Raw genomic sequence first — 26,483 nt, 5'->3', positions numbered from 1 at the left:
TGGGCAGAGCTAAAAATATACATTGATCTAGACTGTATGTTCATTGTGGGCAGGGAACGTGTCTACCGACTCTGTTGTACTGAACTCTCCCAGTGCTAAGTACAGTGCTCTGCACGCAGTAAGCATTCAAAAAATACCACTGATTGATATATACAGTGATTATCACTGATAAGAAGATTAAGAGTTCTGAGTAACAGTCTCTCCCTAAGTCTCTGCTTTGGTGCTATACAAAAATTGTACAAACATCCCTGGCCACACTGGGGAATTAGGTTCAAAAATGGCTTTTAGTGCTCCTCACACAGTAAGTGCTCAATAAATACGACTGAATGAACAAATTTACAATCCCTTTTGGAAGTTTTGGATGATCTGCCTGGGAAAGTGTTGCCAGGAGTACAGTAAGTATCAAGCTGGTTTGAGAAATCTGGCTCCTCATTCTACTGAGAAGTATCATGGTGAAGTGGAAAGAGCATGAGCCTGGAAGTCAGAAGGGCATGGGTTCTAATCCCGGCTCCACCACTTGTCTGCTGTGTGACCTTGGGCAAATCACCTCACTGGGTCTCAGTTACCCTATTTGTAAAATGGGGATTAAGACTGTGAGTCACACATGGGACAAGGACTGCGCCCAACCCAATTTGCTTGTATCCACCCCAGCACTTAGTACAGTGCCTCGCACATAGTAAGCGCTTAACAAATACCATAATTATTATTATTACTGTTCCAGTCAACTAAAACTGCTCAGTTAAGAAGGCCTAGAATCTTGGTTATACATTGAAAATGCTGATACTGAATGTTTTGTCCAAATTTATCTCAGTTCAAGAATTGTGCTTCAAGGCCATTAGAAGTTGAAACTGAAATATGAAGCTAAACAGCAAAATTTCATGAGCAGTTTGGGCTGTGTATATCTTTTAGACCTCCCTCACCACCCTGAGCCCTATTTTTCACCATGAAAAAACATTTTTAGCCCTGGGTTATTTGCTTTAGAAGCCCACAAACCAGGGCTAGGCCAGAAGCCAGAATCAGAAAAGTGGAAGACCTCAACCCGATGTCTCAACTCTCTCTTGATTACACTTTACTTGAATTCACAGTTGGCTGATCCCCTGTATTACTCTGGGTTATAGTGCTCATTTGGGGTCAAAAGATGGGCTTTCACTTAAACCTAGTAACTAAGACAAATCCACATTATATTAGATAGCAATAAAGATACAGTCCTGAATGCTGGCTTGCCTATATGGACCTTGGGAGAGTCACTTTCCACATTCTTAAAGGATCACTGTAACCCATACAAACACCTTTTCATTTGATTCTTTCAAAATCAATATTGATTTTCCGCTCTTTGCTCCTGGGGCTGCTTCGGCCCTAATAAACAATACCTTGCTCCTCTGGGTTTTCTACCACTGTTTTGCTGCTAGGTCTCCTCCCACTCCACCTTCCACTACTACCTACACAAATCAAGTGTCCTGCTCACCCCAATCTCCCACACAATCAGTTCTGGCATCATCTCTGACTTCTACCCATGGAAAGGAAGAGGGAAGAACTTTTCTACTATGCCCAAAGCATAAACCTTCCAGACTTTGAAGAGCCAATGAGACCAGTGATAAAGAGAGGTACATGGCAAATTTCAAAAATATAGCAAAAAAAAAAAAGATTTGCATGAGTTTTCTGCATTTCTGGCCTATATAATCCTGCTGCACTGAATTGATAACCCTTCAAAATATGGGAACTGTGAGCCATTTTTTTATTTTACACCACTGACTAGGAAGTCAACTGACTCTCCCCCTCTAAGCTGTAAGCTCGTTATGGGCAAGGAATGTCCATGTTTATTGTTTTACTGAACTCCCCAAGTGCTTAGTATAGTGATCTGCACAAAGTAAGCACTCAATAAATACCATTGATTGGCTGACTGTTGACCAGCTTTATAAACAGTGTTTTATGTCCTGATTGTGAGCACTACTATTTATCGACTTGTATTTTTAAGGCCTCACAAATTAATTCAACCATTTAGTAATTCCATATTGATATCGCAGTTGCTTCTTTATGCTTCTACACTAAAAGAATTCCTATGATTGGTCCCCGTTTGACTACTTGATTCATAAACTAGATTGAGGATGGCCAGATAAGAAACTGGATTATTTTTATATTAAAACATTTCAAAGCTAAATACTACTATTTTAATGAACAGCATGTCTTGTCTTATGCTGTCGAGTTGTCCCCGACCCAGAGCGACACCACAGACACATCTCTTCCAGAAGGCCCCACCTCCATCTGCAATTGTTCTGGTAGTGTATCCACTGAGTTTTCTTGGTAAAAATACAAAAGCGTTTTACCACTGCCCACTTCCGCACAGTAAACCTGAGTCTCCATCCTCATCCTGCCCAGCACAGGTGAGTTTTGACTTGTAGCAGATTGCCTTCCACTTACTAGCCACTGCCCAAGCTAGGAATGGAATGGGTATGTGTCTGTTTGACTCTCCCTTCTGTAGTCAAGACTGGTAGAGTACTGTAAACTCTCCAGGTGCGACCCTGAAAGGGGCGAGCAGCATGTACTCACTGACATTAAGAGATATACTAAGAAATATTACGGATATTTTAAATGTTTCTGAAGTTTGACCAGATTTCCATTTGGCTTTTAGAATCATACGTTTCATCAGTAGAGAGCACTGGCAAATGGACCAAGCTTTCAATAAGGCTTTGAGAAGCCGCACAGCCTAATGGAAAGAGCATGGGCCTGGGAGTCAGTGGACCTGGATTCTAATCCTGACTCTGCCAATTGCCTGCCATGTGAACTTTGGCAAGTCAAACTTCTCTATGCCTCAGTTTCCTCATCCGTAAAATGGAGATTCAACAGGTGTCCTCCCTTCCACTTATACTGTGAGCCCCATGGAGAACAGGGGCTGAGCCTGTACATACCCCAGTGCTTAGTACAATGCTGGGCATGTAGTAATACTGTGTTTAACACATAACACAATTATTAAATCTTTCTAAGCATTCATCTAGAATTACATAAAACTAAAGAATCTTAAAAGGGTACAGAATACTAATACAATAAGACAGCTAAGAAGAATACTGTTTAAATGTTAAGACTAACATTTTAAAGTGAAAATTTGCACACAAAGGGTTGGATGAGGAAACAGCTGCCATACACTAGAATGAAGTGATGATTTACCTGTGGTTACGAAGAGCTGAAAATATCCTTTGAAATATAGCAGAATCAAGCCCCAGATACCTTAAGGCTATCTCCCAGCCAATATTGATCCAGATAGGGTGGAAAGTAAGGCATTATTTAGAAACTAGAGTCAACTCATTACAGCTTGGAAATTCACAGCAGCAACTTTCACTTCTGTGACACTCTGGAATTTCCAGACCGTCTGGAACAGTGACGTGATGCTGCTACTCTGCCCAAATCGCAAGAGGGTGAGATGCTCTTTAACATGCTAGGACTTGGACAAACTATGGCAAATTAGAACTTATCCTCCTTTGTATTTCACCCTCACATTGTCTAACTGTGGCCAATAGGAAAGGAGATGAGAATTTAACTCTGTCATCGGCACAGGTAAGACAGGGTGCTTTAAGTCATGGGTGGTGCCCATGTTAACTAAAGTCATGGGGAAAGGATTGAATACATCCCCCATTGGGCACTGCATAAGGACAACATATGACACGCATTCATCGAGTGTGCAATCAAGAATGCCCAGCCTCATTTACCAGTGGGCCCAGAGGCAAATCAAAATGGAGTGTCTGGGCCGTCTGTGGGAAATCAAGCTGTCAATAGAGGTGCCGACTTTTCGTTTTGAATGTGGGATGGAAAGAGGGAGGGGACTCGACGGGGGAAGACTAGGGGGGGACAAGACAGGCCAGGCAGGCTTTCAAGAGCTAATCAGTTAGACTGCCACATTGGGAGTTTTGAGCCCTGCCTGGAAGCTCTCGGGTCTTTTCAGAGACAAGGTGGATTATCTGTAAACCTGAATACCCTGGCACCTCCATGAAGTGGGCACCTATGGCTCTCAGAAACCCCGATGATGTAATCCCTGCGACATCTACAGCGTCTATATGGTGCAACTTGAGCTACAGGGGGCAAGCAGGGCAAGCCACCCAGTAAGTAATTCCCCACTTAGAGCAGACACTCTTCGAATGGGGAATAAGGACAGGGCAGTGGTGGCAGGTACTTCTTCTCCCATGGTTCTGGATCATTGTGTGGCAGACTATAATGAAGAATAATGTGTCATATGGGTGACAAAACCATGTTGTTCTAGCACGGAACCGTGCATGGGAACAAACAAGATTCTCTAAAGTGAAGTAAAAATGCTGAACAGGGAAAAATTAAGATAAAGGAAATCCTGCATTAATAGCAAAATGTCAATACATTTTACTGAAGTGGATAAGAAACTCGTTATTAATCATACAGAAATGTCACATTGTGAAAGGAATATGGTAGAAAGACGAGACTGAGTACACAAAAAATTTCACAAAAAGAATGGTATATGCTAATCGAAAAGGAAAAAATGGTGGAAAATGGATATTTTATGTATATTTATATATTTCTACCATTTTTCTTCTCTTTAAAAAATCTTTTTCTTTACCTTTTTTACTTAGCATGTGACATAAAACAGCCAAGTGCATGGAAGGGTTAATGCCATCTTTGAAACTAAGAGTCAGCAAGAACACACCAATAGCTAATTAGAAATAAAAAGGACTATCCATTTAGCTGTCTGTTTCAAAGATGACGCTACAGGGAGTAGGAACCCATCCATGAAGCATAGTGTTCTGGTGAGGAAGGAAATATTAACCTTGCCCCAGACATGTCTGCCTAGGAATTAAATGATCCCCTACCTATCCATCCCCACCTTATCCCTCCCTATCACCATAGCTTCCTGGTGAGGAGCTACATAAAGAAGTCAATCAAGGACAGTAACTAAAAATCTGAAATAAACAATAATAGACACAGTGGAAACAAAAATACAAAAATAGCACTGCAAATCCAAGACAATAATTCCATGAACATTTCAATTAGAAAAATCTTGGAGAAACAGAAAAAAGGATGTTTGTCGGTTGAAAAAAAGGAAATCTACTACTGAGTCCACCAAAGCAAAGCTTTTTCAAAAACAATTTTAGAAAATACTGTCCAGTTTGGGAATTTCTAACAAAAAAAAAAGGGAAGGGGGGAGGGGAATAATATAGATAACTGGCATATGCATATATATACATATAAGATATTAAGTTTTAATCATGGGGAAAATGTCACATGATAAAGGGAATCCTGAAGAATTGGCAAGAGCATTTCAATTTTCTCTTCATCGCACTTCCTGACTTACTGTGTGACCTTGGACTAGTCACTTAATTTCACTGGGCCTCGGTTCCCTCATTTGCAAACTGCGGATTCAGTCCCTGTTCTCTTTCCTACTAGCCCCGTGCCTCATGTGGGATCTATCTTGTATCTACCTCAGCACTTCGTATAGGGCTTGGGACAAAGTAAGCTCTTAACAAATACCACAATTATTAATATTAATTATTATTATTGTTTTTGTTGTACTTTTGAGGACAAGACCCTATAAAAATATCCAAAGCCTACCAGCATGGAGACGTGTCACTCATCCCACCTGTCCCATCAAGATCACTTTCGGGCTATGCTCAACATCAAATGACTGGACAAAATCATCACAACACAGCTGCCCTGGGTGTGACATCTGACCAGAATGGATGACAGCAAGATACCCAAACAGCTGCTGTAGGGGACACTGAAATTAGGAAATCTAAAACAAGGAGGCTAAAAGAAACATTTTAAAGCCTCAGTGAAACAAAGACCCAGACAAACCCTCATTCCAGCTGAAACTTGAGAGTTGTCACACTGAATCTGGAAAGGAATTGTTTTGCTGGAGAAGGAACTCTATAAGGACTGGGGAATACGAAGGCAAAAGCAAAGTAACAAACATAACAGCCCTACAAAGGGCAGTAGTTTCTGGGTGAAGAATTCTTATCATCATGTTATGCTCTGGTCAGAACAGGTAAGGTATGGAAATGACACTGGTCAATAGTGAAGGAATAGGGTGGAAAAAGTTAAAAATCCACATTCTGCACCTACCCAACCAGGAGTGAAGGAACCAAGATTTCCCAAAAGCTCCCTGGGTTAGGTCAGTGAAAGGCCACGTAAAAATGAGACATGCTCATTGCCCACTACCTAATCCCACCCTTTAACATTCTCTTAGAACATACTTGCAAGTTATACTGTATCTGCATTGGCAGCTAGAAACTAGAGTAAATGTGTAGCAAATACATTAAAGAGTGCAAAAATACCTCTTTGCTTCTCTACCTTCCCTGGAAACTCAGTGATTATTTCACTGAAAATATTTTCCATCCAATTTGGGAGTAATTTTTAACAATCTCAAATTTTTAGTTGATTATGTAGGGATTTAAATAGGCTTTAATGACCATACGATCTAAATAAGGAGGTTGTGAGAGCTACATCAAGCAAACCATTTACCATTTCTAAGAAGCATTTCCAGGACCCCTTAATTGCTTCAAGGGTGCTTTCTAATATCTAGGCTAATCAATACCATAGGGTATGATAGATTGCAAACAGTCTTTTAGAAAGGACCTATAAAAAAGCAGGTAACACCTTACGGAGAAATACAAAGACACGCTTCCTACAACTAATAACCTTGGATTGAATTGCCACCAAAAAACGAAAGCATCTAATGCAATGACATATCCAAGAGTTGCCCCCAAATACCCACAGCTGTGACAAACATCCACTGAAATGTCAAAGCATTTGGGGTAAACACAGGTAGTCCTTCAAAATCCAAGAGTACATAACTGTCAATTCTCAATTGTAGGAAAAAACATAAACAAGGCCTCTTTATTTTAGCCTCAAGTGACCTGACTGCCATAAGCAAATGCTTCCCCCTGTGTACCAACAATACTTCTTCAAATTGGACCTATACCAGTTGGCTTCTGGCCATGACCTCAACTCAGCAATAAACTGGTTATAACGGTGACTGGGCTGTCTGCAGCAGACGAAAAAAAGATTTGGATGCACGAAACTGTTACTGAAACCCAAGAGTCTTTTATCATTTCTTCAAGGAGCTGCTGAGAAAATAAACATAAGAGTGCTGGATGCGAATGTATCAGGTATCACTATTCTCTGCATCTAAAACTGCTTTGCTAACAATGCTCTTTTTGTACCGAGACATGTAATCCTTGTTTCGGACCCAGGACTAAGTGCAAATCGTCACCACGCTGGTTTGAAGGCACACTCTAAAAGGCGTGATGACCAAGATGCCTGCCATCTTCTTTAGGTAAAGCTTGGTAATTTTGCAGCCCAACCTCCACGTCTTAGAGCAGTGGTTCTGAAATCTTTTCCTCCTAAAATACTCAAGTCTCCATAACACCTGTTTATGTTCGCGCACGCGCTCTTTCCCACACACACACACACACACACACAGTCAAAATAGCTTGCTGCTGAGAAGCAGAAGGTCACAGTAAGACCTTTCCTTTGCGCCACCTATTTTAATAATATGCTGGTTCTCCTTTAAGGTGGTTTGGTCTTGCATAAGGTGGAAGGAGAAATTATTACAGGAAGGGAGAATGGCAAACAGAGACTCAACAGGTAGGGGTAGGCAGGAAGCTATGTCGAATTCTAAAATAGAGTCCACAAACCAAGAGAGCTAGACCTGGCTAAGTACAGATTAAGAGGGCTGAAACTCATATTCTGAGCACCCTCTGGGCAGAAGTTTGGAAGGGGGGACGTGACCTCCCAGCAGATCCAGGAAGCGTGGTGTCACATGGATAAGTCATGCCTGTTGTTCAGATCTCTGAATTGTACTTTCCAAGCGCTCAGTACAGTGCTCCACACACAGCAAGCACTCAATAAGTATGACTGAATGAAGGAACTGGGTCTACAAATTTCAGCAGCCCACAGAAGCCACATTCCTGGGGCCACCCTAATTTTCCCTTTGCCTCCCGCCTCCTGCCATTACTGGCTTTAGGACCAGCCAAGTGTAACTTTAGGTCAGGGTTTGATTTCACTTTTAAAATTCCTACCAGTTTGGCACTCCACTCTAAGGTAGTTGGAAGGAAGAGGAGAGTAGTGCCAATAGGGTTGATGGTAATCAGCGTATTATGCTAACAAGCCATGCCGAACTCTATATCCAGGTCATTTACCTGGTTTAATCCTGGTCACTCTGGTTTTCAGGTAGCTTCATCCCTGTCTGGTACTAATATGGCACAGGACACTTCTCTACCCATTCTTTAAAATGCCCAGTTTGAAATTTTAAATTTTCTTTAGATCATTTACAAGGGAGAATTGTTTTATGTTTATCATCTTTTTTAAATCTACCCCCAAACTCCTGGCTTCCTGGCTGATATTTTCAATTGGTTTTATCACGAAAAAGTCAGTCAGTGATCTCAAATTTCTAGGTGATACTGTAGTGGAAAACAGGAAGGTCAAAGAGTTATCTCCTACATACAGCATCACCCTGAAAGTAAGGAAATCTATTTTTTGACATTTCTTTGACTTCTTCTGAACAGGTGCCATTAACTATTTAAATAACCACACGCCCAAGGACTAGAACATTTTGAGAAATATAGCCAATGCCTGTGAGGTGAGTTTAAACGATTTGGAAAAGGAAACTAGATACATTTTACCTAGCAACTCATGGTAGCATGCTCATAAAACAAACTTTAGTTCAAATAAAGAGAAATAGGAAAAAGCAGGAGTTGCATCTCTGTGAGGGATAGTCTCCAATTTGCTTTATGAAGTGCTATTTACTCCAGCAACTTTAGTGATTTTCAATACCCTGAAATGCTCACTACCAAATTCTGTTTGGATTTCACACTAGAGGGATTTCCCACACTTTGCATGGTTTCAAGAACATGGGGCTTGGAGGGCTGGGGGGTGGGGTGGGGAGCAGAGGTTGGAGGGGAATGAAGTAGACATGGGGTCAACAGATACTCACCAAAGGGGAGTCCTTGAGAAGCTGCAGAAGAGAGGAAAAGAGCTGCTGCCATGTCACCACAAAGCCACCACGACCACCCCCGCTCAAAGCGGAGGTGTGGCCCGGTCCCAGAGGGCTGCAGCTGCTCTCTCTCACCAGCTCAGGTGACTGTGGATCCCCCTCCCAACCCGCCCCAGGGCTCCCCGAACCCCACCTTCACCCAGAGCCCTGGAAGAAGTGGAGCGGCAGCACCCAGATGAAGGATGAATTCCACATCTGGCCACTGCCGCCCTTCGGATCGCCTTCCTGGGGACACAACCCCTTCTGGGCCCCGCTCTCCCTGCCAGACAGGCTTTGTACCCCTGAGAAGACCCCAGGAAACAGTCATCTGTAAGAGTTATTAGATACTGATGCACTTTTAACACTTCACTCAAGTAGGAAAACACTCCAGTATTAACACCCAGCACTGTACGCATCAAGCCCCCCCAAAACTGAAACACCATTTCATCTTTTAGGGATCTCTTTCAGAGACAGAGGGAGGGAGAGAGAGAGAGAGAGAGAAAGCGAGAGGAGAGAAATCCCTAAAATTTTAACTATATGTATATATTTCAAATTAATTTCTAAAAAAAATGCAATTACCTAAAATTAAGCCCACCATTGTACTCAAATATCCGGTTCCACTTCCCAGATTAAGGAAAGACAATCCTGGTTGAAGTTTCAATGCCTCCATGACTTCTGAATAAATGCAAGGTGCTGATAAATGTATGTTTCCATGCTTCCACGCCAAGTCTTTATATGCATTGTCCCTGTAACCCTCCAGATAGTAATCGCCTCGATCAATAGCTCTGAAGGCTTGCTCCACTCTCTCAGTGCGAATGTATTGAGCCTCTTTCAAGTTATCAATTAAATCGTCATTGTCTTCCCCAGCACTCACAGCTCCTCCCATGGCGATATTCAAATGTGGCAATTAATTTGGAAAAATCATTAGCAGAGATCTGTCCCAAAGCCAGTGTAAAACGATGAAGTGACTGTTTCCTTTCAAGAGGGCATCAGATCAGCACAAATAAATTAATCCTGGTAGAAAAAAAGGAATAAGTTTAAATTTCACAGGAATATCACTGTTTCATTAGTTCACACAAAAATAATTCACATAAAACATAATGATTTGAGCTTGTTGTAAATATTTCCATTTAACAGGATTTCTGAAATCCGGGACACTCCTTAATTTTCATTGCATTTTCAAATGCAACTATGAGGAATCCAAAAGACCATTATCACACTGTTCTGAAATAAGACCAGGATTTGCTACTTTTGAGTGGGGGCCTCCGGGGAAAATGTCTCACTAATTTTCATCAGTCGACGCATTCTAAAATCCAAGCCACGAGAATCTAAAAAAACTACTACATTTTCTGAAATGAGGCAAAATCTTGGTGCTACTTGGAGCTTCCAAAACTGCCCCTCATCTTCAAAACAGTGTTCTGAGAAATCAGTCCAACCTCAGCTCCAGCATCAGCATCTGCCATGCAATCTGCCACCCACCCCTACCACCCCTTTCTCCGAGTCTCTCCGGGTCTGGTTGCCCCAGTCGGCTCTCGGGGCCCATTTTCCGGGGTTATTTTGGTCCATGCAGATTTCTGCTGTCTCAGTGTCCTAGGGCTACTCTGGAGCTATTTTTACCCTTGTGGCTCGCTGCCATGGTGGAGCTCAAAAACCAGAGTAGAGGAGCTGAAAGACCTGTGAATCAGACCAGTCCCGGAGCAGAGCACCCCGTCCTTCTTTAGCCAGGCCCCGGAAGAGTCGGAGAGACCGGTCTGGACTGCTGCTGACTTCAAAACGAAGAGGGGTCAGAGGTGTGGGTGTGAGACGGACAACAACGATAGACAAGGAAGGCGAGGAAGTGGAAAAAATCAATCAAGGAGGCTTGCTCATCCTTTGGGAAACCATCCAACAGAGTGTGGCAGCCATATGGTATTAAGTGGCAGACCAAATGAAAGGACTATGGAACTGCACTGCTGTTCAACTTCCCCTGCAGCTGGGAGTCCTGGTCTCCCCACAGACTCCACATCTGACTCTCTGAGCAGCCCCACCAGCGTCACTGACAGGCTATACTTAACATCAAATGGCACAAACAACAAAGAGCCAGAAGGAAGTCCGTCTCCTAGCACTGTCGCTTTGCTCACCTCCAACACATCTGCTCTGAATGGGACGTGACAAGAATGGATGACAGTGGGACACCCGTACAGCTGCTGTATGGTGAGCTGAAGTTCGGGAGGGCAGAAGAAAGTTTTGAAGGAGGCTATAAAAACACCTCATGCAATACAGGGTATCAACTGAAAGTTGGGAGTCCACTGCCAAAATCAATCACATCCATCAGTGATGTTCCCTGAGCACACTGTGTGCCCAACACTTTACTAAGCAGTTGGGAGAAAATGAGAGTTGCTAGATGTGATCCCTGATCACAAAAAACTTACAGTCTGGAGGGGAAGAGCGACATGAAAAAAAAAAATAAAGCAGAGATCAAAGAAATGGCAGCATATGTGGATAAGTACCTAAGTGCTATGCAGGGGAGGCTGAGGGACACAGCAAAGCCCTCAAGAGGTACAGATGCAAGTGCAAAGGCGATGCAGAAGGGAGGGCAAATGACGATTTAGCCAGGTTAGTCCTCTTAGAAGAGATACGATTTTAGTAGGGCTTCAAAGGTGGGGAAAGTGGTGGTCTGTCCTATATAAAGGAGGAGAGAGTTCCAGGCCAGAGGGAGGGCAAGGGGTAAGCAGAGAGAGAGAGATTAGACTGAGGTACAGTGAGTAATAAATAAGTGAGTAAGCATTAAAGGACCCAAGGCAGATAAGCATGAGCAGCGCAATCATAAAAAAGGAGTGGCTCCTCTCGAGCAGCAGTTTTGTAAGAATAAGAAAACATGACAAAAGTAAAAATAGTGCCGAAGGCTGGAGACATCAAACAGCAAGGCACAGTTCTTGTGTACACTCTGCAGTTACAGCTATGAGTCCCACACTGGCCTTACATGGACAAATAGGTCAACTTGACCAGTAGCTTTTACTTTTATAATTCACTTCCACCATCAACCGTGAGCACTTTTTTGGTAATATTACTTAGTTCACTGCATTGCACCCAGGGGGCACTCAAAAAACGCTGTGACTCTTTTACTCCTTTTCAGTCCTTGCAGATGGCATGTGACCAAAGAAATCCCTGAATCCCAGTTTGCTTAATTTAAGGATTCAGATTCCAATGGCAATCCTCATTTTTTTAAAGTATTTGTTAAGCACTTACTATGTATTGAGCACCATTCTAAGCACTGAGGTTAGTTTATCAGATTGGACAGAGTCCCTGACCCACATGTGGCTCCCAGTCTAAAGAGGTGGGAGAACAGGTACTGAATTTTGGGTTCGAACAGCAGATTCTCTATTGGAGTCAGACAAGATGATTCCCAATTCTACCTCTCCAGCCCTGACTTCTCTACTTCTAGTGCTCAGTAAGTACGATTGAATGAACGGAATGGAGTCTCACCATTTCCTCTCTCCTACTTGGATGACTTACTGACTCAGTCTTAAAATGTTCAAAACAGAACTCATCTTTCCACCCAAACCCTGTCCTCCCCATGATTTTTATATCACCATAGACAAAACCACCATCCCCCCGCCCCACAAGTCTGTAACTTCAGCATGACCCACAACTCATCTCTCTCATTCAACCCACACATTAAATCTATCATGAAATCTACTTTCGCAACAGCTCTAGAATCCACCCTTTCTCCTCCACTACAACTACTTCCATACTGATCCAAGGATTTATCTTACCCCACTTTAACTATTTCATCAGCCTCCGCACTGACCTCTCTGCCTTCTGTCTCCCCCCTCTCCAGTCCATACTTCATTCAGCTGCCAGGATCAATTTTTTCTGAAAAACCTTCAGTCCACATCTCCCCACTCCTCAAAAACCTCCAATCTATTCAATCTACCTCCACATCAAATTCCTAACCATCAGCTTTAAGGCACTCAGTCTGTTCTCTCTTACCTTAGGTCGCTCATATCTTACTATCACAACCCACGCACTCTGCTCCTCTAACACCAATCTACTCTCTGTTCCTCGATCTTGTCTACCCCACCACTGACCCCTTGCTATGGCCTTCCCCTTCATATTCAACAGCCCATCATTCTCCCCATCTTCAAACTCTCCTAAAGTCACATCTCCCTGTGGCAAGTTCCTTGTGGCCAGAGATCATGTCTACCAGCTCTATTGTACTGTACTTTCCCAAGCACTCAATACAGTGCTCTGCACAGTGAGTGCTCAAGAAATACCACTGACTGAACTCACCCAAGTACACTGTACTCAGTGGATGCTTAATAAAAACCATTCATTACTATTGCAAGAGTGAAGCATGAACCAACTCCAGGTACACATCATCAGTATAAACTTTAATATTCCATTAAGCGGAGAAGGAAATCCCCTAGATTAACAATGACCAAATCCCCCAGATATTACAGTCAAAGAACACATGCTGAATCTACAGCAGGTGGAGATGACAACTAACGGATCACAGCAGAATTAGAGTGATTGAGGTCAGACTGGCAGTGAAATAAATTATTCTTACACTCTGTTAAAATTATTTTTCAAGTTTTGGGGGGGTTTAACCTCAATTATCAGGAAAAAACTGGGACATAAGGGGTAGAAAAATTACATCGGCTAAATCCTTAAAAAGCCAAACTGTACCTCAACAGTGAAACTTCTATTCATTGCATGAAATAACATTTTAGCAAAAAAGAATCCTATCATGCTAAAATCTTCAATAATTTCACCAAATTATCAAAAAAAGCTTTATTATCTCTTAGCAAGCTAATTATTTATTTATTGAGCACTGGGGCCAAAATGCTGAATGTAAGTAAAGGCCTTATATAATCACATGCCCACGAAATGTACTTATTTAACCATGCAAAGTAACAATCTTAACAAGAAGCATGGCAGCACCTTAAAGAAAGCTATCTAAGTTTTTATGCACAATATAAACATTACACTGATCAGGGATAATAGGTGAGAATCCAAGTAGTCACTAACAGAAGGCGAGGAAATACACTCAACTAAATGCATGCATTAAAAATATTGAAAAGGAAATGTAACATTCTCTTCGAATCAAAAGCAGAACTATTGCTCTGCAGGTCTCTACCACTGAAACGGAAGGTAATGGAATATTAACACTCTGGAAAAAAACCACTTAGTCTTTAATCTTGTGGCGGGGTTTTTCCATTTTTAAACAAACTCTCTCACCTATATCTATCAAGGATGCATTTTTCCAAGTTCTCGATTAAGTGCCTGATCTAAACAAAGAAAAAAAAATCCATCAGGTCTGAAGTCTACTTATATCTGAACTACGATCCCTTGGTGTCGTACAGAGTAGAGGGAATCAGAATGAACATACAATCATACAGACATACATACACACACACTGGTGTATCTTTAACGCATAAAAATCCCAAATGCACCTTTACACAGTTGTGGCCTTGTGGAAGATGCATGAGCAGTCAGGAGACCTGAGTTCTGGCCCTTCTTCAGACACTACCCAGATGTGTAACCTTGGACAAGACATTAAATACGTGTCTCAGTTCCTTCCTCCATAAAATGGGGACAAAATCCTTGCTCTCCCTATCTCTCACATTAGAAATCCCATGTGAATTAAGAATTGACTAATCTGATTAGCTTTTTTCTACCCCCAGCTCTTAGCACAGTGCCTGAAACATTATAAGAGCTTAATATAAAGCCAAACTACTCATTCATTCATTCAATCTTATTTATTGAGTTCTACTGTGTGCAAAGCACTGTACTAAGTGTTTGGGAGAATACTATATAACAACAGACACATTCCTGCCCACAACAAGATCACAGTCTAGAGTAGGAGCGACAGACTTCAATGCAAGTAAATAAAATTGCAGATATGTCTATAAGTGCTTCAGGGCTGGGAGGGGGAAAGAGCAGAAGGAGCAAGTCCGGGTGACGCAGAACAGAGTGGCAGATGAGGAAAAGTGGGGTTTAGTCTGGGAAGGCCTCTTGGAGGAGATGTGCCTACATATATATTATATTCCCTATATATAAGGTTACGCAATTAGTTGCTTTGAACAGAAAAATCCAATGGGGCCTTTAATTGCCCAATTAATAAATACGTCTCAGAAGAATACCTACCTTGACAAAAGAAAATGCTGTTCACAGATCTCTCCTAAATTCTAGAAGAGCAGGATGCCTGACAAATGAGACGCAGTTAATGACCCATGCTACCTGCTGATAACTGACAGAGGCGGATTCAGTTCCGGCTCCTCTTTTCATAGGGGGAGAGGAGGGGAGAAGCGCCCTCGGGGAATTGGTAAGTCCCCTATCATTGGCTCTCTCATCCTCTGGATGTTTTGGAAAAGTCTGGAGAATGGAATATAATAATAATAATAATAATAATGTTGGTATTTAAGTGCTTACTATGCGCCGAACACTGTTCTACACGCTGGGGTAGAAGATATGGGGTAATCACATTGTCCCACATGAGGCTCACAGTCTTCATCCCCATTTTACAGATGAGGTAACTGAGGCACCGAGAAGTTAAGTGACTTGCCCAAAGTCACACAGCTGACAGGTGCAGAGCTGGGATTAGAACCCATGACCTCTGACTCCTAAACCCGGGCTCTTTCCACTGAGCCACGCTGCCTCAGTCCGAATATCTGACTCCTCCTGGCAACTCAGAGGCAGGCAAGTCAGCCAATGGGTAATTTTCTTATCCTCCCACAACCACCGGTGTGATCAATACTTCAAAATACGAAAACTCTTCAAAAGGCTTCGAATTTTTATGAGCATCTTGCTCTTCAATATTTTGATGACAGTGATAACCTGCCAACCTACAGCTTCAGAGTGGGCCAATCTCACTGCTCCTTTGGCTGACCTCTGACACCCTTCTCCTCATTCCTCCTCCCTTGGAGGAGTGGAGAAGAGGGCAGAGGACAGTTTGGAGATTCTGGAGGAGTGGAGGAGGGGGCACAGGCGAAACACAGTAGGCAGTGAATCCGGGTCTTGGCGGCTCTGCCTGCTAATCTGGCCTTGAGAAAAGATACAAGGGTTAGGAACTGTTCCGACCTATTTCCCATCGCAGGATGAACCACATATCTGGTTTCGCCAACCCCCTAAAAGGACCTAAAGGACAACTGTGAACGTCTGAAATGTAAGATCATTCATTAATTTAATCGTATTTCCTGAGTGCTTACTGTGTACAGAGCAGTGTACTAAGCGCTTGAAAAGTACAATACTGCAATAAAGGGAGATGAAAGGGGCTTTCGTAAATACCCTGAGCCCATATATACTCCACAGAAACTGGATTAGCGTCAGGCAGCGTTCACCTGCATTAAATTTCCCGGCAAGCACTAAGTTTTCGACACACTTTTACCAGGGAAGGCCATAACAACAAGCCACATGCAAACCACATGGGTTAACCTCATGCTTCAATCCTCCTCTTTCAAGCCCACCCAAGGTACCCTGACTCCACCATACTGTTTGATGGAAGAGCATCTCAGGCTTTGCCACTGTCTTGGGTAACTCCACCAAATCTGAAAAGCTTCTGAACAACATCTAGAGCCTGGGCAAACAGGCAGCACGGTGGAGACGAGAGCACCGGACCACTAAGCACCCCTTTAATCTGTACCACCCCATTAAGTAAAATCAGCAGTAAATCATACACGCTCCCGATCCAATCAGGAAGCGTGTTTGGGTAAAAATAAAGAAGTCACGACACAAGACTAGCTTTCTTGTGTTACCAAGCCCACAGGACTTGATTGGGAAGCAGAATGAAGGGCAGTGAATGTCACCATTGGCCAAGGCCTGGTGCGAGAGGCTGAAAATGAAGTCACAAACGGATGGATCATTAATAGGCAGAAGGGATCCAGGAAGGTGGGGGGGTTTGTCACGTGATCTGCTTCAAAAGGACACGTTGACAGAGGGCACAATTATCCGCGCCACTGAAAAGAGCACAGTAAGAATTGCGGATTATTATTTTTTTTTTAATGGCTACTAGAATCAGCAGACATGCTCAGCTGGCCCCAGGATCGGGTTCCCTTCTCATCAGGCTGAGGAGCCAGTTCTTCCCATCAGCCAGATTTAAAGACATTTCCCTTCCATGTATTCACCCTTAGATCCACGTCCCTACTCTCCCATTAGTAGCTCACTGAAAAAAGAAAAAAGTTTGGAGGGGGATTTTAAAGTGAAAGTCAACCACTCTCACCCCCACCCCCAAGGAATCTGCTGGTAAGGAAGACAGCTTCGGATAAGCGGGGAGCCAGAGAATGGGCAAGAAGTTGGAGGTTATGGCTTCTGGGTGGATTGAAAGGAGGAGAAATCGGCAGAGACTCGAGGGATACATTAAGGAAGTAAAGGAGAATCAGCCCGAGGAGGAGGAGTTAATTTGCAATGCAGATAAACCCAGAGCATATACAGTTCCCCACAGTCAAAAATCTAACACCAGTCTTTCCACATGCCAAACGCTTAGTCTCATCTGTTTATTACATAATGACCTATAAACTAGCAACTCTGAAACAAAAGCAGAGCAGCCATTAAATCCACTAGTCATTAAAAACAGCAAGCTACAATGTACACACAAGATACCCGTTGGTATCCTTTTAAGTCAGCTAAGTGGGCAAAACGCATTTTCTAACTTCTACCAGTAAAGGTTGCGTGACTGCTCATCACAGGATTAAAATCCCAGCACACATATTACTGAACCCAAAACACTGGGCTGCGCTACAAACCACCACGAGTTCACCTAGTGAGGGTAAGGACTGTCCAATCTGGCTGGGATCCACCCCAGTGCTTCTGACAGGGTGCTCGCAAAATCCCCCCATTCCGACTTCTTCTGATTATTTCTGATTTATTTAGCGGCAACAGACATTCCTTCTCGCGTTGAGAAATCCGCCCCAGCAGCCTAGACCTAGCCTGCAATAAACAAGGACTGGATTGGACTTGAAGAGTGTTTTTGGTCCTGGAATCAGGAAGTTTCCTTCTTAGTAAATACCCCATGGCCTTCTCGCGGGGCGGGGGAGGGAAGTCAGTCTTCTTCCTTCCAAAATTCGCACCGAGTCCCACCAAAAAAAAGATCGTGGCACCTGCCAAACCCCAACCACCCTGGAGGAGACTCTCGGGGTGAGGGGGGTTGGGTTGGCAAACCCCGAGAGGGCGGGCGGATGAAGCAGTGTGGCTCAGTGGGCAAGAGCCCGGGCTTGGGAGTCGGAGGTCATGGGTTCTAATCCCCCCTCCGGTACTGAGCAGCTGTGAGACTCTGGGCGAGCCACTTGACTTCTCTGGGCCTCGGTGACCTCATCTAGAAAATGGGGATGAAGACTGGGAGCCCTGCGTGGGGCAACCTCATTACCCTCTACCCACTCCAGCGCTCAGACCAGTGCTCTGCACATAGTAAGTGCTTAACAAATACCAACATTATTATTATTACTTGACTTCTCTGTGCCTCAGTGACCTCATCTGGAAAACGGGGATGCAGACTGTGAGCCCTAGGTGGGACTACCTGATTACCCTGTATCTCCCCCAGCGCTCAGACCAGTGCTCTGCACATAGTAAGCCCTTAACAAATGCCAACATTATTATTATTACTTGACTACTCTGTGCCTCAGTGACTTCATCTGGAAAATGGGGATTCATAGTACCTGATGACCCTCTATCTACTCCAGCGCTCAGAACAGTGCTCTGCACAAAGTAAGCGCTTAAGAAATACCAACATCATTATTATTACTTGCCTTCTCGGTGCCTCAGTGACCTCATCTGGAAAATGGGAATTCAGACTGTGAACCCTACGTGGGACTACCCGATGACCCTCTATCTACCCCAGCGCTTAGAGCAGTGCTCAGCACCTAGTAAGCACTTAACAAATACCAACATCCTCATCACTATTACTTGCCTTCTCGGTGCCTCAGTTTCCCCATCTGGAAAATGGGGATTCAGACTGTGAGCCCCAGGTGGGACTACCCGATGACCCTGTATCTATCCTAGCGCTTAGCGCAGTGCTCGGCACCTAGTAAGCGCTTAACAAATACCAACATTATTATTATTACTTGACTACTCTGTGCTTCAGTGACTTCATCTGGAAAATGGGGATTCAGACTACCTGATGATCCTCTATCCACCCCAGCGCTTAGAGCAGTGCTCGGCACCTAGTAAGTGCTTAATAAATACCAACATTATTATTATTATTACTTGACTTCTCGGTGCCTCAGTGCCCTCATCTGGAAAATGGGGATTCAGACTGTGAACCCTACGTGGGACTACCTGACGACCCTCTACCTACCCCAGCGCTTAGAGCAGTGCTTGGCACCTAGTGAGCGCTTAACAAATACCAACATCATCATTATTATTACTTGCCTTCTTGGTGCCTCAGTGCCCTCATCTGGAAAATGGGGATTCAGACTGTGAACCCTACGTGGGACTACCTGACGACCCTCTACCTACCCCAGCGCTTAGAGCAGTGCTCGGCACCTAGTGAGCGCTTAACAAATACCAACATCATCATTATTATTACTTGCCTTCTCGGTGCCTCAGTTCCCCCATCTGGAAAATGGGGATTCAGGCCGTGAACCCTACGTGGGCCTACCCGATGGACCCTCTATCTACCCCAGCGCTCAGAGCAGTGCTCGGCACCTAGTGAGCGCTTAACACATACCAACATCATTCCTATTATTACTTGCCTTCTCGGTGCCTCAGTGACCTCATCTGGAAAATGGGGATTCAGACTGTGAGCCCCAGGTGGGACTACCCGAAGACCCTGTATCTATCCCAGCGCTTAGAGCAGTGCTCGGCACCTGGTAAGCGCTTAACAAACGCCATGATACGATGCGGCTGCTGAAGGGAGCTGTCTGGGCTTGGGGCCCCGCCCCCCACTAGCCACAGGGAGGGGGGTGTCTGTCCTCCGACCCCCCCCCCCCCCCCCCCAGCGGCGCCCCCCTCCCCGTCCCGGCCCCTCTTACCGGCGCAGTGCGTTGCCCACAGGGCTCGGGGCTTCGATGGGTGGGGGGGGGAGGGGGGCAGGTCCTGGGGGGGGCAGGAGGGGAAGAAAAGGGGGCGGGGAGAAGAAGGGGGCGGGGAGGAGGAGGACGGGAAGAAGAAGGGGAGGGGGGGAGCGCTCCCGGCTGGGAAGTTTGGGGGACGGACGGACGGACGGTCTGTGGGTCTGTCTGTCCGTCCGTCTGTCCGTCCGTCCCTCAGACAGACCGACCCCTCTCCCTCCCTGCCTCCCTCCCTCCCTCCCGCGCGCCCGCCCGCCCGGCGGCCCAGTCCGGGCTTCCGGCCAACGCCAAGGCTGCCGGGAGAAGGAGGCGGTGGTGGCGGAGGCGGCGGCTCGGCGCATGCGCCGGGGCGCGCGGCCCCCTCCCCCCCCCCCCCCCCGCCCGCCCGCCCGGCTCTCCGGACCCGCGCGCGCCCCGGTGCCTCGTCCTTGCGTTCCTTCGTTCGTTCAGTCATTCATTCATCAATTTGTTCATTCATTCACTCGTTCATTCATTCATTCGTTCTTTCATTCCTCCATTCGTTCATTCCTCCATTCATTCATTCGTTCGTCATTCATTCACTCGTTCATTCATTCGTTCTTTCATTCCTCCATTCATTCATTCGTTCGTCATTCATTCATTCGTTCTTTCATTCATCCATTTGTTCATTCATTCACTCGTTCATTCATTCATTCGTTCTTTCATTCATCCATTCGTTCATTCCTCCATTCATTCATTCGTTCGTCATTCATTCACTCGTTCATTCATTCATTCATTCGTTCTTTCATTCCTCCATTCATTCATTCGTTCGTCATTCATTCATTCGTTCTTTCATTCCTCCATTCATTCATTCGTTCGTTCATTCATTCACTCGTTCATTCGTTCATTCATTCACTCGTTCATTCGTTCACTCATTCATTTATTCATTCACTCGTTCGTTCATTCAATCATTCATTAGTTCATCCATTCACTCGTTCATTCATTCATTCATTAGTTCATTCATTCATTCACTCGTTCATTCATTCATTCGTATTTCTTGAGCTCTGACTCTTCATTCATTCACTCATTAGTATTTATTGAGCGCTGACTATAATAATATTGGTTTTTGTTAAGAGCTTACTATGTGCCAAGCCCTCTCCTAAGCGCTGGGGGAGATACAACGTAATCAGGCTGTCCCAGGTGGGGCTCACAGTCTTCATCCCCATTTTAATCATGATCATAATAATGTTGGTTTTTATTAATAATGATGTTGGTATCTGTTAAGCATTTACTATGTGCCGAGCACTGTTCTAAGCGCTGGGGGAGATACAAGGTCATCAGGTTGTTCCGTGTGGGGGTCACAGTCTTCATCCCCATTTGACAGATGAGGTCACTGAGGCACCGAGAAGTTAAATCACTTGCCCAAGGTCACCCAGCTGACAAGCGGCAGAGCAGGATTAGAACTCATGACCTCTGACTCCCAAGCCCGGGCTCTTTGCACTGGAGCCTATTCATTCATTCAGTACTATTTATTGAGCGCTGACTATGTGCAGAGCACTGGACTAAGCGCTTGGCATGTACAATTCGGCCCCAGATAGAGACAATCCCTGCCCAGTGACGGGCTCACAGTCTAAACGGGGGAGACAGACGGACAAAAACAAGACAACTTCATCACGATAAATAGAATGAAGGGGATGGACACCTCATTAACAAAATAAATAGGGTCATAAAAATATATACAAATGAGCACAGTGCTGGCGGGGGGGAGGAGCAGAGGGAAAAGGGGAAGCTCAGTGTGGGAAGGCCTCTTGGAGGAGGTGAGCTCTCAGTAGGGCCTCGAGCCCGGAAGCCCACGCTCTGGTCAACCGCTGCGGCCGGGGGAGGGGGCGGGGGGAGAATAATAATAATAATAATAATAATAATAATGGCATTTGTTAAACGCTTACTATGTGCGAAGCACTGTTCTAAGCGCTGGGGGGAGACAAGGTGATCAGATTGTCCCACGTGGGGCTCACAGTCTTCATCCCCATTTTCCAGATGAGGTCACTGAGGCCCAGAGAAGTAATAATAATAATAATGTGGGTATTTGTTAAGCGCTTACTATGTGCGAAGCACTGTTAAGCGCTGGCGGGGCGGGGGGAGGACCAAGGTGATCAGATTGTCCCACGTGGGGCTCACAGTCTTCATCCTCATTTTCCAGATGAGGTCACCGAGGCCCAGAGAAGTTAAGAGACTGGCCCAAAGTCACACAGCTGACAAGCAGTGGAGGCGGAATTAGAACCCATGACCTCTGCCAAGCCCGAGCTCTTGCCACTGAACCGCGCTGTTTCCCCAAGCATGAGGTGAGATGGGGCAGAGGGGGAGGACAACCTGAAGGGGTCAGGCCGAGGCCTGACGACTTGTTTTGGCCCCAGACCCCTTGTTGGAGAAGCAGCGTGGCTCAGTGGAAAGAGCCCGGGCTTGGGAGTCAGAGGTCATGAGTTCGAATCCCAGCTCTGCCACTTGTCAGCTGTGACTGTGGGCAAGTCACTTCATTTCTCTGTGCCTCAGTTACCTCATCTGTAAAATGGGGATTAACTGTGAGCCTCACGTGGGACGACCTGATGACCCTGTATCTACCCCAGCACTTAGAACAGTGCTCTGCACATAGTAAGCACTTAACAAATATCAACACTTATTTTATTTTTTTGGTTCTCTTTTGCTTTGCTGTCCGCCTCTCCCGTTTAGACTGTGAGCCCGTTGTTGGTCAGGGATGGTCTCTACCTGGTGCCCAATTGTTCATTCATTCATTCAGGAGTATTTATTGAGCGCTTACTATGTGCAGAGTGCTGGACTAAGCGCTTGGAATGGACAGTTGGGCAACAGATACTCTGCACATAGTAAGCGCTCAGAAAATACTATTGAATGAATTACCTGTTCTGTTTTGCTTTGCTGTCTGTCTCCCCCTTCGAGACTGTGAACCCGTCATTGGGCAGGGATTGTCTCTGTTGCCGAATTGTACATTCCAAGCGCTTAGTAGAGTGCTCTGCACATAGTAAGCGCTCAATAAATACAATTGAACTACTTATTTTGTTTTGTTCTGTTTTGCTGTCTCCCCTGATTAGACTGTAAACCCGTTATTGGGCAAGGATTGCCTCTATCTGTTACCGAATTGTACTTTCCAAGCGCTTAGTACAGTGCTCTGCACATAGTAAGCGCTCAATAAATACTATTGATTGAATGAATGAACTACTTGTTTTGTTCTGTTTTGCTTTGCTGTCTCCCCCATTTAGACTGTGAGCCCATTTTTGGGTAGGGATGGTCTCTATTTGGTGCCGAATCGTACATTCCAAGCGCTTAGTACAGTGCTCTGCACATAGTAAACACTCATTAAATACTATTGAATGAATAAGAGAATTAATAGATATTGACGCCAGACTTCTTGTTTTGTTTTGTTATTTAATAATAATGTTGGTATTTGTTAAGCGCTTACTATGTGCCGAGCACTGTTCTAAGCGCTGGGGTAGACACAGGGGAATCAGGTTGTCCCACGTAGGGCTCACAGTCTTAATCCCCATTTTACAGATGAGGTAACTGAGGCACCGAGAAGTTAAGTGACTTGCCCACAGTCACACAGCTGACAAGTGGCCGAGCTGGGATTCGAACCCATGACCTCTGACTCCCGTGCTCTTTCCACTGAGCCACGCTGTTATTTGTCTCCCTCGTTTAGACTGTGAGCTCGTTGTTGGGCAGGGATTGTCTCTGATGCCAAATTGTACATTCCTAGCGCCTAGTACAGTACTCTGCACATAGTAAGCGCTCAATAAATACGATTGATTGAATGAATGAATAAATATGATTCAATGAATGAGTTTGTGAACTCGGTCCTTCCACAGACCTCTTTTGCACACCCCGTCTCCACACACATCCGCTCTGCACGCATAATCCTTTCACACTCACACAGACACCCTCCACACACATCCCTTCCATGCACATCCCCCCATGCATAATAATAATAATTCATAATTATTAAGTGCTTACTATGTGTCAGCCACTGTACTAAGTCCTGAGTTGATTCTGACAAATCAGGTTGGACACAGTCCCTGTCTCACATGGGGCCCACAGTCTCAATCCCCATTTTACAGATGAGGTCACTGAGGCACAGCGAAATGAAGTGCCTTGCCCAAGGTCACACAGGTTATAAGCGGCAGAGCCGGAATTAGAACCCATGGCCTTCTGACTCCTAGGCCCCTGCACTAACCATTATGGACACATCTCTTCCACACACACCCCCAAAGTGTGAGAGAGTAGCGAACTGTCAAATTGCCACCTTGGACATGAAACCTTTCTTAGTGACTCCTTGCCACCTTCACTGCAATAACCGCCATGCCAACCCCAGTATTTTAAAAAAAATTTATCCTTGAATTCTGATCAAACTACATTCCTTTACTCCATCCCCTATTTTTAAATATAATTTTCCCCAGAGTTAATAATGTTGGTATTTGTTAAGCCCTCACTATGTGCAGAGCACTGTTCTGCGCACTGGGGTAGACACAAGGGAATCAGGTTGCCCCACATGGGGCTCACAGTCTTAATCCCCATTTTAGAGATGAGGTAACTGCGGCACGGAGAAGTTAAGTGACTTGCCCAAAGTCACACAGCTGACAAGTGGTGGAGCTGGGATTCGAACCCATGATCTCTGACTCCAAAGCCCGTGCTCTTTCCAGTATATTTTTTCTCTTTCTGTTAGTTTCTTCAGCACTTAGTTGCTCAATGAACACCGGCGATGGTGAGAAATATTCGCATTGTCATAATGGGGAGAGACAGGCTGACAGCAGAGATCCCTCTCAGTGAAAGAGGAAGATATATCTTCCTTCTCTTAACCTCCCTCCCACATCCCACCCAAATCACGAGGAGGAAAGCAGTGTTCCTTCTTACCCCGGACATTCTGCGCATTGTTATACAGCCATAATCTTTTCTTATTATGAATCTAATACAAAGTGCAATAATTGCCCCTCAGTGTATAGCTACGTCAAAATCAAAATACTCTGAGCACACTAACAGTATTAATAAGTAGGGAAAAAACACACAAATAAGATATTTAAAGTCACCCCTGGGGCAGAAACAAGACCTACGCACCCTCCGCTTCCATTTATAGCCCTACTCAAACTCAGAGTTCAAGGCTGCAGGGAGAGGAAGGGTGTGACTGATCCCCATTTGCAAGCTCTGGGGGCTCTGCGGGCTTTCCCAGAACCTAACCCTCACAGAAATGGGCCCCACTCCTCAAGAACCTCCAGTGGTTGCCCATCAGCCTCCAAATTCATTCAACTGTATTTACTGAGCTCTTACTGTGTGCAAAGCAGTGTACTAATCGCTTGGGAAAGTACAGTACAGTAATAAAGAGAGACAATCCCTGCCCACAAGGAGCTCACAGTCTGGTGGCGGGGAGGGGCAGACATCAATATAAACAAATGAAATTGCAGATCTATACGTAAGTGCTGTGAGCTCACAGTCTCAACCCCATTTTACAGGCAAGGTAACTGAGGCACAGAGAAGTGAAGTGACTTGCCCTAGGTCACACAGGAGACAAGGGATGGAGGCGAGATTAGAACCTATGACCTTCTGACTCTCAGGCCTGTGCTCTATCCACTGTGCAATTCATTCATTCAGTCAATAGTATTTATGGAGCGCTTACTATGTGCAGAGCACTGTACTAAGTACTTGGAATGTACAACTCGGCAATGCTGCTTCTTATGCTGCTTTTGGGAACAGCAGCACAAGTGTTGGGAAGTTCGGTTTCGCCGGGACCACGGCTGAATTCTAATATGAAGAGGGGACCGAGACTCCTTAACCCACTTTACTGCAGGACTTCAACTGAGTGATCACTTATGCATTTTTTCTACATTTAACCTCTCCTCTTCCACCCACATCTCTCGCCATGACCACTGGAATGATGCTGGCTACAGAGGCACATTTATGCTAGGGATAGAATTTAAAAGGGTGTTCCCGTGAGTTGTCCTTTTAATCCCTGGAATCATTCTTTTGAAGTGGCTGGAGCTACTGGCTGCTTTAAGTTCTACTAATAAACTCGAGTTTATTTTTAAACATAGAGAGTTGTTGTGCTTTGGTTTCTTGAGGAATGTGGGCAAGGGGAAAAAAAAAGAATAGAAAAGCAGCTTCTGGTTAAAATTCGGCCGAAGAAATTGATATCCCCTCTTCAACGTAGTGCTCCACCATAAAACCGCTCTCCAAATGTAGCAGGTCTCGCAGCTGTTCAATACAAAAGCTCCCTCTCTCTGGCACACCATGTTGGACAAGGATTCATTATGGACTTTCAATGGGATTACTTCAGCTGCTATAACTATTCTAATAAGATTGAATATTTGGGTCGCTATTTCCTAAAAAATTATACAAATTAAAATTCCATGAATATTTTTCAGATTTATTTAAAAGGAATCACAGCATCCACAACGTCTATTCACAGCTTTCATAAAGTGATTATAATCCTATTTGCAAATAATAGTGGGCTTTGTGGGAGAGGACAGTATCTAGCACCTCTACTATACTGTGCTCGC

At 44.6% G+C, this 26,483-nt stretch overlaps 1 protein-coding gene and 1 non-coding gene across 4 annotated transcripts in view; both read right to left on the bottom strand.

Moving 5' to 3' along the window:
* PCMTD1 (protein-L-isoaspartate (D-aspartate) O-methyltransferase domain containing 1) overlaps window positions 1-20,002 on the bottom strand; it is a 47,554-nt gene extending 27,552 nt beyond the window's left edge. For 2 of the 3 annotated variants that reach the window (XR_003760827.1, XM_007667373.2), the window contains exons 1-2: window positions 19,933-20,002; window positions 9,566-10,000 (exon numbers count right to left, since the gene is read on the bottom strand). Coding sequence is in view for 2 of the 3 variants with exons in the window: in XM_007667373.2 (XP_007665563.2) it covers window positions 9,566-9,872 (307 nt within the window). In the remaining variant the exon portion in view is untranslated. Of the gene's footprint in view, window positions 1-9,565; window positions 10,001-15,115; window positions 15,325-19,932 lie in introns of those variants that run through there. The other variant, XM_007667378.2, reaches the window with a different exon arrangement.
* Window positions 2,392-2,529, bottom strand: LOC114813390. Its single transcript, XR_003761112.1, has one exon. It is a non-coding gene; the product is annotated as a small nucleolar RNA SNORA7 (small nucleolar RNA).
* Window positions 20,003-26,483: the final 6,481 nt, after the last annotated feature.

This window comes from Ornithorhynchus anatinus, chromosome 7 (genome assembly GCF_004115215.2).
Source record: "Ornithorhynchus anatinus isolate Pmale09 chromosome 7, mOrnAna1.pri.v4, whole genome shotgun sequence".
Classification (NCBI taxonomy): domain Eukaryota; kingdom Metazoa; phylum Chordata; class Mammalia; order Monotremata; family Ornithorhynchidae; genus Ornithorhynchus; species Ornithorhynchus anatinus.
This window is presented reverse-complemented; position numbering and strand designations above follow the sequence as displayed.